Source organism: Solanum dulcamara, chromosome 5 (assembly GCF_947179165.1).
Source record: "Solanum dulcamara chromosome 5, daSolDulc1.2, whole genome shotgun sequence".
Classification (NCBI taxonomy): domain Eukaryota; kingdom Viridiplantae; phylum Streptophyta; class Magnoliopsida; order Solanales; family Solanaceae; genus Solanum; species Solanum dulcamara.
Genome location: NC_077241.1, coordinates 71,100,526 through 71,115,949, shown reverse-complemented (window position 1 = coordinate 71,115,949; position 15,424 = coordinate 71,100,526). Strand labels below are relative to the sequence as shown.

Here is a 15,424-nt window from a genome sequence, read left to right as displayed (position 1 = left end):
AATCTAATATATGCTTAGAAATATATTATTATATATTTAATAAGAATTGAGAAATTCTACAAAAACCAAAACGATGAAAACTTGATTTGATTTAATTCTGATATTTAAATAATCAACTAAATTAATATATTTATATTTTAAAAGAAAATCAATTCAAATCGGATAATAAACACCCTGCATGACAATGTAAATGAGTCTATGATTTTATTTTATTTTGGTTTCGAATTCCCAGCTACTGTGTGTAAAAAAATATAGACCTGATAAGGGATAACCATACAACCAATGGAATGGAAAAATGAATTGAATTAGACTGTAATATTTGATCCAGCAGATTAACATCGAGTTAAAGTATATAGCACAAAATATTTAAATGTTATCACTTTTCATTCCAAAGTAAAATATATACAATTTTAGGCGAATTCATGACAGAAGACTCATATCATTAGTTAATGATCAGAATTTTAAGTTAAACATGATATATGTTCGTCGATAAATTTTACTATGCAATTTTATTTTATTTTTTTGGATAGTTTACAAATTATACATAATATTACTTTTTGATATAATATATAAATATGTTTTTTGATGCAATTTTGATTGAAAACTATCTCTATTAATTTTGAGTGTGCATAAGTAAATACTTAAATTTGTATGAAATAAAACAAGTAGACACGTGTGTTCTATGTGGCATAATACAATATGAAACAAAATTGTCAGGTAGAATGCCACATAGAACGAAATATGTATATTTATTTAATTATATATAAATTTAAATATTTATTTGTGCATATTTAAAATCAGAGAAAATAAATATTCGTTTAAGTTATGCCATTACTTTTTCAACTTCATTGTTTCTTTTTACTTTTAATTTTAATTTTCAAACAACTCCGAAGTCAAAACGGCGTCGCTCTTTGTTCTTCACTTAGATGCATTCGTTATTTGGGAATTAGGATTAAGAAATCCCTAATTTCAGAACGTGAGAAAGCTGAATGCCTGAAGGAGTAGAACTTCTTCTCCAATATCTGCTCAGTTCTGCAATTTGTTGTCGTCGCCGGTCGTTGGTCATGGCAGTCACGGTAAGTTCCCTTCTCTCTCCATTTTTTTCAGAAGATAGGAAGCAATTTTTGTTTGTCACTCCTGTTTTATTTATGATGATGATATGGCTTAAATAAAAAAATGTAGATTCATATAGCCGATACCGGCTTGTTTGGGACTGAGCAATAGTTGTTTTTCTTGTTGTTGTTGTTGGGTTATGTATAACCTAGGGAGAAATGTTCACCTATCAGTGTATTACGTATATTAGTTAACCTTTCCGAATTTCTCAATTCGGTGAGCTCGACTTTATTTTCGTACTCTTGCTCCGTAAATCAGAAGTATATTTAGTTGTATAATGTAAGCCAGTTAAGTAGGTGTAAGTTTGTAACCTGCTTCCAGCTTCTATCTCTTTCATTTTTTTCAATCATTACTGAAGAGAATGTTCGGATTAAGGGAGAAGGAAGAGAAGTATGATATGCAATCATCAAATGTTTGCATCTTTAGAATAAATAAACTTGCTCCAGGCTAAAGAACAGTTTAAATCAAACTTATTGTCTATAAAGGAAATTAGGATGGTTAAATTTTCTGGATCTAACGGAGATATCCATCTTTAAAACCTCTTTAGACTACTGGAATGCAACTCAAGAGCACCAAGCTAGGAATACATATTCAATATAGCTACATAATATAGTTTTTTGGGCTTTCCTAGTTGACTCGTTAATTATTGTCATTGTATCCTTTATTTTTAGTTATGTTAGCAGAATACAGATTCTTAATTTTATGTAAATGAAAAGCTTTTGTAGTAGTACTATTATTCTAAAAGTGAATACATATTCTTGATTAGGTGAAGTGTTTTACAGCGAACTTCATTTCTGTTTCTTTCTATGAGGTGGTTCTTCTAACTAAACTGTTATTTTATTATTAAGTTGAAAAAATCAAGTTTGGCCTCTCATAACCAACCCAACCTAGAAGAAAATGCCAACCTATCAGAAGTTCCATTTGATATTCTTCTCGAAGATACGAAATTGATTTAGATTCTTTAAAGATGATCTGGGTGGAAGAACACAAATCTTGGACTATCATCCAAACCATCGTGATATAATTAGAAGATCGTACCTTTAGAAAGATCATTTTCGACCTCGGAATCATAACTTCCCTCAAATAAATTTTTATGGAGTAATGCATAGTTTAATCCAACATGGTTTGATGATTATCATGATTAGTTGGAGTATAGTGCTAGTAACAATGTAGTATATTGCTTGAATTGTTATTTATTAAAGACGATAATGTTGGTAGGAGACAGGAAACAGCCGTCCTACCTTGGTAGGAGTAAGGTCTGCATACATTCTACCCTCCCAAATGTTGTGGGATTTCACTGGGTTGTTGTTGTTGTTGATAATGTTCATCAAGATGAGATGATATATTTTTGAGTATAAGGTTTTAGAGTTGAAATAAATTATAAGCTTTACTTGATAAAAAAAAGACAAGCTTTGGGAAACATGTTGGTGGTCCAAATAGTATTCATAATAAAGCAAAAAAGAAATGTGAAGATCTAATGCAACAACAACAATCTATTATATCTTCATTTGATAGACTATCTAATCAAGTTAATGAGTACTAGGTTTGCTTAATTACTTTAATTGATGTAGTATGACTTTTTTTCAATTTTTTAAACCATGCGGGCGCGAGGCGAATTGTTTTACATATCACGGGAAGCCCTGAGACATTGAGCGTAAGTCCCATGTATCTTTCATTTTTTAAAGATTTTATAAATTAATATAATTGGAATGGAATAAATATTAAAAAAGGATAAGTCACCAAAAAGGTAAAATTACTAATAATTTGTTGAAAATTCAAGAAAACTAAGAAATAAGTGGAAAATGTATATAGATCTACTTCATCCCATTACCTATGAGAAGAAAACCGTTACAAGTCTTTCCTTACAATCATTCAGATAAAAAAAAAGAAAAAAGGATATAAGATTTGTTATAATGAATCAACGGTTATCAAAGAGGAGTTCACTATCACGCCCCGAGTCTACATCTTAGGCATGGCCATCACTCGAAAACTATTGATGGTCCCAAGCGAACCCTTCACCTAGCTGGCTATTAAGGGGAAGACTGAACTCAAATGTGGAAGCTAAATAAAGTGAGCATTTAAAACACTTTAAGCAAATTCATGCAACTATCTAAAAGTACTCAATAATATAGATGATAAAGGGCAGCTCGGTGCACTAAGGCTCTCGCTATGCACGGGGTCCGGGGAAGGGCCTGACCACAAAGGTCTATTGTACGCAGCCTTATCTTGCATTTCTGCCAGAGGCTGTTTCCAAGGCTTGAACCCGTGACCTCCTGATCACATGACAACAACTTTGCCAATTACTCCAGACACACTATACTTTCCATGAAACCTCTACTAACTATAAATATGTGCCAAGACAAGACCCACGACTACCTCTAAAAAAGAAAACTATTAATACTGAAAGCAAAAACTAAAAGGAGTCCTCCGAAAGCATGGAGGTCTAACCAAAAAGGGCTGATGAAGATGTGATTTCAACGAAGCGCCTGTTGATGATCTCGAATACCCGTATCTGCATCATAAATGATGCAGCGTCGAAAGACGTTAATATATGAAAGGTACAATATGTAATATAGCTGAATAGAACAATTACTAAATTGAATACTCATGCATAAAGGAATACTGAACATAACTTGACTGAGGTAGAGTATGCAAGTAAAATGAAATATAAAAGCTTTACAATTGAAATAAAACAATATATGCAACTCTTTAAAAATAATACTTTTCTCTTCTTGAGGAGTTTCTCTAACCGACAATTATCAGTATGAGCCTTGTGATGATACAATGTACTGCTAACGTTGTCAGAGCCGTCCTTTATCTTGTTAGGATAAGAGACACAACTCAATTCATGGATTCATCTAAAAAGTCCTTATTAGGGACTGAGGTGAGGAATCGCCCGAACCAACGCACGATTCTATCCTACGCTGGCTACGTAGTTTATGGGATTTGAGTTATCTGAACTCTTACCCAAATCGATGCTAAATACTACTCTCAAAACATGCAATAATGCTCATATAATAACAGTGTGAGTAAATACTCAAAACACTTCTCTGAAGTCACAATGAACTTTACTTATCTGACTGAACTGCTCTCTGAAACTGATTATGCTTTTTTTAAAAAAATTTCAAGCTTTTCTAAATACATGTAATGCATTTGGAACTATTCAAGTTCCCTCAAAACTCCTTCTCGATAATAAATGCAAAGTACTTTAACTCACTTGGGACACTCAAGTTTCTTTAAAACTCTTCTTTTACTAATATCTTTGAAATACTTTTACTTTAACTGAAAGCAATGTATAGTATATAGCAATGTAAAACCTTCAACAACTCAATTAGGGTTAATGTGAATATAAGCATGAACAACAATTAAGAAGTAAAATCATATAAGAAATCATACATTCAACGATAGATATTCGAATTCAATAATAATGAATGATAAAGACATCAAATTCAAGAAAAGGATTGAGTTAAACCCTAGGTTAAACTCTTACTGACTGAATTTAGATGTAGGGCGTGAGGACAAACTTAGTCTAACACTATGAGTAGCCTTACATACCTGAAAGAACTAGATTCTTGAAGAAGACGCTCAAAATTCAAGCTTTTCTCCTCTTGAATCCTTGCTCTAAGTCTTGGGAGTAATTATGAGAGGAAAAGGGTCTAATGGTACTGTCAAGGGACTTAATTAGGTGTAAAACTGTCGGGGTTTAGGCTTAGAAAGAGAGGGAAAAGATCAAACTAACCCTTATTAAAAACTGACGAGTGTCGCACACCATTTTCGAACTGATCGAAATAGTTCACAACATAACAATGACTATGCTACTGCTTTTCTTTATTTGAAAAGACGCAAGCTAAATCCAAACTTGTGCACCTTGTTTTGTTTGAAAACACTACATGCTACTGCTTTTCGTACACTGTCACTTACACTTTCTATCGAGTCTTTGACCATACACAATGCACACACTGGTTCACGCGGGGAGTGTCTCACACTCCCCCAAACCTTCTTTTGGATTCCTTAGTTTCAAAGTTGGCACAATAAGATTAGTGTGCCTTCTCGCAAACATTCAATCCACTCTTGAACATGTAGGAAAAATCTTACTCTAGATAGAAGGTCATGATACATATACCTTAGGCGAGACGATCCAAGGCATCGTCTTCGCAATTAGGAAAGCCACCCTTTGTCAAAAGTTGCACCCCTGACGACATATTTTATGTGGAAGTTGTTATGAATGATCCAAACAAAAACATATGAAGGATTTGGAATAAACATACTTATCATACCCCTACCTTTCTTTCAGATGAATATCAACCAAAACCTCCAAAACATTCAGATGGTTGTTTCGGCCCCCCACATCATACAAAAGTGGTGGCAAAACATTCATAGGGCACACGGGGCTGAGATTAGAAGGCATTTAGGTGTATTGTTGTCGCTCATGGGAATTCGAGCCAACAAGATCCCCATTATGCTACTAATGGAGTTTTTGGATCCAAGCACAGTGACCTTTAAGTTTTTGGATTTTGAGATCACTCCAACACTAGAAGAGTTTAGTGATTTTTTGAAATTATCGATAAGAGGAAAAACACCGATATATCCATCAACCATAAGTACAGGAGATTTCCTTGGGCTGCATATCTTGCCATCACTAAGGAATGCAGAAAATGGAAAGGTAAAGTTGAATTATTTTTTCCAAAGATTTGATCGTCTCGAGAGCTTCGATAAACACCGAGACAAATTTGCATGCACTCGTAAGCAATGGATACATATACGACCATGGATATTTGTGATGGCCTTTTGGGGGGCTATGGTCTTCCCAATGAGGTTCCATTCAATAAATATCAATATTTTGTCGATAGTAATGGACCTTTTTGCGGTGCCGCATAACTATTCCTTAGTACATATGATTCGTGCCGAAGTATTTCAATCATTGTCAGCATGCACAAGGGGACATAACTTCTTTGGAGGCTGCAATTTGTTATTACAGATCTGGGCAATAGAGCACTTCTATTGCCGAGAACCACGAATGGACTACACTATAGACGCTCGTAACAAGATTCAGAGCCACAATGATCATCTCAGATTTTGGGACCCCGCCTATGGAAGAGGAAGAGTGGCGCTTGTTCTTGACCAACCTCACAAGAAATTTCGTCCACTAGAAGTATTATTGGACATGAGGTTAGGTTTTTATAAGGACGCGACACCTCTATTTCATTGAGTTGATCGGGCTAGGAGGTATTCAGCCATATGCTCCTCTTCGAGTCTTGCGACAATTTGGAGCTGTCCAAGACATACCGCTATGGGCAAATATGGCGTTACATGAGGATGATCTCATTTTGGTCCCAGCAGCACGGATAAGAAATTTGCAATTGAAATGGGATCATATGATTACAATAAACGCAGGAAATGAAAAATGGTGCACGCGAGAGTATTATGTGTGGCTTACCACTGTGAGCCATTTGGCTCGACCAAGTACAAAGGGGATTGGAGGTGTTGCGGACAACCAGTGGATTAGAAAGGAAATACTGCCTCACGTAGAACTCACAACACCAATGTACAATCAAATAATTCCAGGATCTGTAGATCATTTGATACCAATGATCGAAGAAGATCCAGAGGAGGACCCTGAAGAGGATCCAAGTGAAGATCCAAAAGAGCCCGGATGAGAGTGAGCTCTCAAAATACTTGATGAGAGTGAGCTCTCAAAATACTTTATTCGAGCCCGAGGCTATCAGGCTCTTTTGGATCCTCTTCAAGGTCTTCCTCTGGATCTTCTTCGATCATTTGTACCAAATGATCTATGGATCCTGGAATTATTTGATTGTACATTGGTGTTGTGAGTTCTACGTGAGGGAGTATTTCCTTGCTAACCCAATTAACCCACTGGTTGTCCGTAACACCTCCAATCTCCTTTGTACTTGGTCGAGCCAAATGGCTCACAGTGGTAAGCCACACATAATACTCTGGCGTGCACCATTTTTCATTTCCTGCGTTTATTGTAATCATGTGATCCCATTTCAATTGCAAATTTCTTATCCGTGCTGCTGGGACCAAAATGAGATCATCCTCATGTAACGCCATATTTGCCCATAGCGGTATGTCTTGGACAACCCCAAATTGTCGCAAGACTCGAAGAGGAGCATATGGCTGAATACCTCCTAGCCCGATCAACTCAATGAAATAGAGGTGTCGCGTCCTTATAAAAACCTAACCTCATGTCCAATAATACTTCTAGTGGACGAAATTTCTTGTGAGGTTGGTCAAGAACAAGCGCCACTCTTCCTCTTCCATAGGCGGGGTCCCAAAATCTGAGATGATCATTGTGGCTCTGAATCTTGTTACGAGCGTCTATAGTGTAGTCCATTCGTGGTTCTCGGCAATAGAAGTGCTCTATTGCCCAGATCTGTAATAACAAATTGCAGCCTCCAAAGAAGTTATGTCCCCTTGTGCATGCTGACAATGATTGAAATACTTCGGCACGAATCATATGTACTAAGGAATAGTTATGCGGCACCGCAAAAAGGTCCATTACTATCGACAAAATATTGATATTTATTGAATGGAACCTCATTGGGAAGACCATAGCCCCCCAAAAGGCCATCACAAATATCCATGGTCGTATATGTATCCATTGCTTACGAGTGCATGCAAATTTGTCTCGGTGTTTATCGAAGCTCTCGAGACGATCAAATCTTTGGAAAAAATAATTCAACTTTACCTTTCCATTTTCTGCATTCCTTAGTGATGGCAAGATATGCAGCCCAAGGAAATCTCCTGTACTTATGGTTGATGGATATATCGGTGTTTTTCCTCTTATCGATAATTTCAAAAAATCACTAAACTCTTCTAGTGTTGGAGTGATCTCAAAATCCAAAAACTTAAAGGTCACTGTGCTTGGATCCAAAAACTCCATTAGTAGCATAATGAGGATCTTGTTGGCTCGAATTCCCATTAGCGACAACAATGCACCTAAATGCCTTCTAATCTCAGCCCCGTGTGCCCTATGAATGTTTTGCCACCACTTTTGTATGATGTGGGGGGCCGAAACAACCATTTGAATGTTTGGGAGGTTTTGGTTGATATTCATCTGAAAGAAAGGTAGGGGTATGATAAGTATGTTTATTCCAAATCCGTCATATGTTTTTGTTTGGATCATTCATAACAACTTCCACATAAAATATGTCGTCAGGGGTGCAACCTTTGACAAAGGGTGGCTTTCCTAATTGCGAAGACGATGCCTTGGATCGTCTCGCCTAAGGTATATGTATCATGACCTTCTATCTAGAGTAAGATTTTTCCTACATGTTCAAGAATGGGACTGAATGTTTGCGAGAAGGCACACTAATCTTATTGTGCCAACTCTGAAACTAAGGAATCCAAAAGAAGGTTTGGGGGAGTGTGAGACACTCCCCGCGTGAACCAGTGTGTGCATTGTGTATGGTCAAAGACTCGATAGAAAGTGTAAGTGACAGTGTACGAAAAGCAGCAGTAGCATGTAGTGTTTTCAAACAAAACAAGGTGCACAAGTTTGGATTTAGCTTGCGTCCTTTCAAATAATGAGTAATATAACAAATCACGATTAAATAATTAAAGCAGATAATAGATAAATAATAAATAAATATTCCTTAATTCTAAAACTAAATTTTACTAAGGTTAAAACCTAAAATGCTTAGTACATGAGGTTTCTCCAGCAGAGGCGCCAAGCTGTCGCACCACATTTTTAAATTGGTCGAAATAGTTCACAACATAACAATGGCTATGCCTCTGATTTTGAAAATGTTTAGAGTCGCCACCTAATTTTATGGAAAATATTAGAAAAACCATTTTAAAAAAATGTAAACTTTGTTTTGATCTGCGAAACTGGTGAGATTCTATGTAAGAGTTTTAATTCTTTGAGGGGAAGGTGTTAAGCATCCTAAGAGTCTATCCGAAGAGAGTCCTTAAATTTAGTTTTAAAAAAATGATTAGGGATATTTATTTATTTGTTCGCTTTTGAAAATATTAACAAGAAGAGTTTTTATTAATTTTGAGAAAACGATGAAAATACAAAGTATGTCATATATACGTCTATAATATGAAAGGAGAAAATTTAATAATAATATATTTACTTATATGGTAAAAAAAAATAATATACTTGAAACGTATGAAAATTTGATGTATTGAAATACAGATGTATGTTTAAAATCATATGAATAAATAAGCTTACCTAAATTTATGGTAACTAATATGCATGTCGAGTATTAGAACTGATTACTTTATTTGTAGACACGATATAGAAGATAATAAATAAAGAAGTAAATAAGATAATAGATAAGTGTAGATATATGGATATGTAATATGTCATAAATATAATTTTGGTGTAACTTCTAATAAGATTAGTGATGCCTAAAAATCATTAAGTTTTAAAATATTAAACAACCCAAATATATACAAACAAAAATATTTAAAAGTTGACAGAAAATAAAATTATCTACATTCTCATCTTCTTCGGATCAGCGCCGGCTTATTAATAGAAAGACAAAATATATAAAGTTTTTATCGTTTTTTTGCTCGAGTCAACTTCTATCATTTTCGAAGGGCCTAACTACATCTACCCCTCCTATGTTTATTTGTTATTATAATCCTAGAACTATCTAAAAGAACTAACGTCCTAAAGCGTGCTTATCGACCCAACTTAATATCTAAGAGGCATTGAATATATTATTAGGGTAGGCTTTAGACCAAAGAAAATATAGGTGTCCTAATTAAACACATCGGCAAACAAAATAGATAGGACAAGCAGTTAGCAAATAAAATTTCAGATAAGTTGTAAAGGTCATGATAATTATGTGTTTGCATACAATCAAACGTAGGTATTGCAAATATAAAAACTTGAATAACATGGACGACAAATTTCATTATTTAGACATATGAAGGCAATGTTAATTATTAAGGCGACTATAATAAAAGAAATGCGTGCTTGATAATTTTACTTATTAACTAATAATATTTTATAAAATTCTATTAACATGATTTTAGTTATAGTTAAGAGTGTGCTGAAAATTTATTAAAATACTATAGATATGATTTCTAAATGTTGATATGCTGAAGATTTATTAAAATATAGACATGATTTCAAAAATAGAATAACATGATAAATATTTATTAGAACCCTATGGGCATGACTTCTACAAATAATATTATGAAAAATATTTATGAAGGCCTACAGACATGATATCTATTTAATTGGCATGTTAGAATTATTATACCTATGAACATGATTGTTATATGATGAAATATGCTGAAAATATTGTTAGGTCCCATGAACCTAATAAGATCAAAATATTCTTACCGGTATTATTTTTATATGCTTAAAATAATATTAAATCCTATAAACATGATATCTAGGTGATTAACATGTTGAAAATAGTAATTAATAATATCATAGGCATAATAAATTAAAATTATAAAATCCTATAACCATGGCTTCTAAATAAAGTTTGCATTGGAACATTTATTAAATCCTATAGATATAGCTTCTTTATGCATCAACATGATGAAAACATTTATAGTCTTATAAGCATAATTTAATTCATATAAAATATTCATTAAGTTCTATGGACATGATTTATGTATGTTTATTAAGATGAAAATCTTATAAGCATGATTTTTATACGCTTGCAATATTATTAAATCCTATAGGCATATTTTCTGTATGACATAATGTTCTAAAAATATTTATTAACAAACCTATAGGCATTGTATCTGTTAAAGTAACCTATTAAATTCTAAACATGATTTCTATATAAATTAACATGCTAAAAATATTAAACGAGTCATGTAGATGTAGTTTCAATTAATATGCTGAAAATATTAAGCGTAAACCATGACATATGATTCAATTAACATGCTATAGGCATATTTTCTGTAAGACATAATGTTCTAAAAATATTTATTAACAAACCTATAGGTATTGTATCTATTAAAGTAGCCTATTAAATACTTATTAAATCCTAAACATGATTTTTATATAAATTAACATGCTAAATGAAATAAACGACATCTTAAACTTTCGTTCGCAACTCTTCATATCTTGAAGTTTGAAGTTCAAACCCTGCTAAATCATAAAAAAAACACAAGTAATATACAAATATATATAGGTATATCATGATTATATAATTTTACTACAACAAAGCAAACAAACAAAGCAAGAACACAATTCAAAATAATAAACCAATATATAAAGGAAGGTGGGGACTAACCTAGATACTTCATATATTTATTTTAACAAGATATAATATGTAAAAACCTAAAGTAAAGACTATACAATAAAAATAAGAAAAAGAAGTACTAACCGGTTAATATGAGTTTTATTAATATGCCAACGGAAAGCGATAGCAATATCCGAGATCCAAACAAGTCGAAGTAGCAAAGAGGCAAAAGAAAGAACTTAAAAGCAATAAGTATTTTGTTAAAAGCTTTCCTGTGTTCTAATGCATATGAGGTATTAAAAGAGAAAGTGAAATTAAGGTTTCTTCTTTTCTTCTCTTCTGTGTTTGTTCTTGTGATTTTTTTCTGTTCTTGTGTATGTCTTATACTGATAACTCATGGGTGAAGGGCAATGAAGTCAATCAATACAACTGGCCAGATTTTAAATTCAAACCAAATAAATCATAAACCATTTCAAAGAAAATGACAAGATTTTCAAAATTTTGTCAAAAGCAAATCAAACCACCTCTGCTTTTCTAGATTTGATCCAAATTTTATTCAAAAAGGATGTATCAAAAGTCAAAAGTTATGGCCAGGGGGACCCACTATCAATAGTGGTAAAGAAATTATTACTTATCAACTTATGTCATAATTAAGCTAAATACACATATTCTTAATAAGACCAAGATTTGTTAAGAGAAGATAATACTAATGAAACTTTTATAATAACAAACCCAACAATTAATCAAAATATATGGCCATACATGGATAATTAACGTAGACATGTTCGAATTTTTCCAAAATCAACAAATTATCTTAAAATAACAACGATTTATCTCATACATGAATCAGTGAACAAACAAGCCAGAAAACAAAATTAATAGCTTTTGCAAGATTGGTCATAAGCTATAACAGAAGATCATAAGCAAATTTATGCATATTGCAAATCTCCAAACTAAGTTAAAAGAAATGAAAAGTTTAAACAACCGACTTAAAGAAAAGGTGCCAAGATGAACACGGAATCTTGGAGTTACACCCAAAATCAAGCCAAACATTTGAGCATAATAGCAATTACTGTAAAATCTCCATAGTTATATATGTAGGTGATTTAAACACAAGAACATGAATATGGACATAACCACAACATAATATGCTCGGTAATCTTAATCGATTAAGAACGAACAAACATCTTTGAATCTCGAATTTAACAAATTATTTGAAGCAAAAATAAAAAACTAAAAGTGATGAAGTAACACGTGAACAATATGGATCAAGCAAGAGAATAAGAATAATAGACAAAGTAATCAATAAGCCCAACATTTGTTATGAAAATAAAAATCTGTAAATGAAGTCTAATATGAGAAGATCTAAATCTTCCGAGCAAGAAACTTATTGAGAATATCGAACACAAAATATAATCAGCCCAACATGTACACAATAATCATAAAATTAGAATGAACTTTCAGATCTATTCATAAAGGAACAAAATACATAATAATTAAGGGTCAAACGGGACCATACCAAGAAGATCCGTCTTTGATCTCTCATTTTGTCAGTCAAGTAGCGGCGTTCTTAATCATCGTCACTGGCCGGAGATGCTGGTCGGCGTTCGGTTGGAGCATCGATGCTCTTCGAAGACGAGCGCTCCAGTGTCACGACTGTTCCGTTTGGAGCTGTTGTTCGCCTTAGTTCGCGGCTGATTGCTCGAGCTCGTAGTTGGTAGCTGATTTGCAGAGCTTGGTCGTTGGTTGTTGCCGCCGCTGGTTGGAGCTGGAGGTCGCTGCTGCTGGAGGTTGTTGTCCGCCGTTGCAGCTGTTGATGCTGCTTCCAGTTGCTGTCGTTGCTGCAGGTTGAAGAGCTGCTGCCGGTGGGGCTGCTGATGTTGCTGCTCGTGCTGGCTGTCGATGTTGCTGGCGGTTGTTTGACATGGCTGCTGGTTGCAGCGGCGAGAATGGAGTCGTTTGGTGGTGTTGCGGTGGTGGTGAGGGTGTAGAGAGCGTGAGATGTGGCGGCTTGAGGTGTGGCGGCGTTGTTGTCTTCTCTTCTCTTTGGACAAGATGAAGAGTGGAGAGAGAGAGGGTTAGGTTGAGAGTGAGTCTTTCCTCTTTTGGAAGAGGAAGAATAAGATTAGTTTGGGGTTTAGGGGTGTGAAAAAAATAAGAATGAATGGGAGCCGTTTGATCAATCAAACAAACGGATGAGATTGAAATTGAGATTAAAAATAGATTATATTGAATTTGATTAGGGCTATAATTATAATTAATTGTCAAATAAATTGTCATCTAATTAATTACCAAATATATGTTGAATAAGTAAAACCATAAATTTTATCAAGTAATAATATTATATAATATAAAGTAAATATGCGCGTACATACAATATATATATATAATGCCCACATTTATATAATACGTACTAAAAATAGATGTGTAATATATATATTAACCTAAACAAGTAAAAATATATAATAACCTTAAATAATAACCCTTTTATATACATATGTACATAAGACGTATTAAAATAGATATGTAATACGTATATATTAATATGAATAAGTAAATTATAAAATAAACTCAGTTAAGTAATATTTTTTTTATATAAAGAAAATACACATATATGTAATATATACTAAATATACACGTAAACTATTTGAACGTATTGAGCTTATTATTAAAAAAATAATTAAATAATAAAGATAATGGTAATAATATTAATAAATAGCAAAAATATTATAAATTACGAATGTCAAAATATACAATTGATGTGTAAAACTAAATATAAATTTATTTATTTAATAAGAAAATAAATTTTTTTAAAAAATAATTGTCTATTAAGATAACAATCCGAAAAGTAATTATGAGTCGGTCAAAATTGGGTGTCAACAACGAGGTCACCTACGGGGGCCATCTACGGTCAGTAGAAACTTCTACGGGCCATAGAAGCCACTCGTGGAAGCTGACTGAAAACCAGGGGTCTCTGAAGTTTGGGTTTACGAAACTACTTCTACGGGTCGTACAAGGGTGGTCGAATATTTTGGGGTGTTACATTCACCCTCATCCTCATCATCATTCATATTTTCATTATTTGTAGTAGTCCATCTAACTTCATCACCAATCTCCACATGCCTATGCTAGTGTGTTCTCACTAGATAAATTAACCACCTTTTCATAATTCTGATGTATTTTTTTGTGGACATGTCTTTGATGTCTGCAGTGTGGTCTTGGTGATGCTTTCTGTTGCAGTACATGCCCTTATAAGGGTCTTCCTCCATTCAAACTTGGTGAAAAGGTACATTTCAAACACAAGCTACTTTTGACGTTGCGTTATACATGAATAAGTATCCATTAATATATATATTGCTAGAGGAAAAGATTGCAGCATACATGAAGGCAACAATTACTAACATTTTATAGTAATGACGTCAATGTTCATTGTGAACATTGTTTTACCAAAATTTGATTATGTTGGATATACAAGATGAATGGAGCGAAAAAATAAAATAAAAAACGCATGTACTGTATGCACTTTAACCTTGAGAACATGTGGATGAGGCCATGACACTTGATGAGGTGCTTCACTGAGGGATGATTCTCTGGGAGCCCTAATCCGTGGTTGATTTCATTAATTATGTTCTTATTTGTATTGTGATGGGCGAAAATCTGACGCTACTCTCTCTCTCTCCTTTGGCAGGTAGCACTTTCTGGGAACTTTCTTGACGCTGACCGTTCTGATGATAACAGTCAATATCCGATTGCAGCAACCGTTATACTTAAGGTCAAAGATTTGCTACGTTTTCTTTTGGTTGACATGATATAAGTGAATATGTAATATGTACTCTTGCCGAAGAGAGGGAAACAACAGTGAGCCATGAGTTGCTGTTAGATCGTTTAGAATTGATAGAAAAGAAGTGGATTTACATGACAGAATGCAAAGGATTGGAAATGTGCTTGAGGCCAATGTGTCAAACAATTAAAGTTTTTATTGTTGTTTCTAGTAGAAGGAACAGGTGTTTTTTTTTTTTTTTGGGGGGGGGGGGGGGCCTTGCTTTTCCTTATTATATTGAGAACAATGCAATGTCTTAAGTCTGAAGGAGAAGATTGTTTATACAATCAAGATTATTTTTTTTCCATTA

At 33.8% G+C, this 15,424-nt stretch overlaps 1 protein-coding gene across 1 annotated transcript; it reads left to right on the top strand.

Annotated features, from left to right (window-relative positions):
* The first annotated feature begins 834 nt into the window (after positions 1-834).
* On the top strand, positions 835-15,288 carry LOC129889590 (uncharacterized). The gene is made up of 3 exons (XM_055964964.1): positions 835-1,076; positions 14,506-14,580; positions 14,983-15,288. Exons 1-3 carry the CDS (start codon positions 990-992, stop codon positions 15,106-15,108), a joined length of 288 nt encoding a protein of 95 aa, XP_055820939.1. The 5' UTR covers positions 835-989; the 3' UTR covers positions 15,109-15,288.
* Positions 15,289-15,424: the final 136 nt, after the last annotated feature.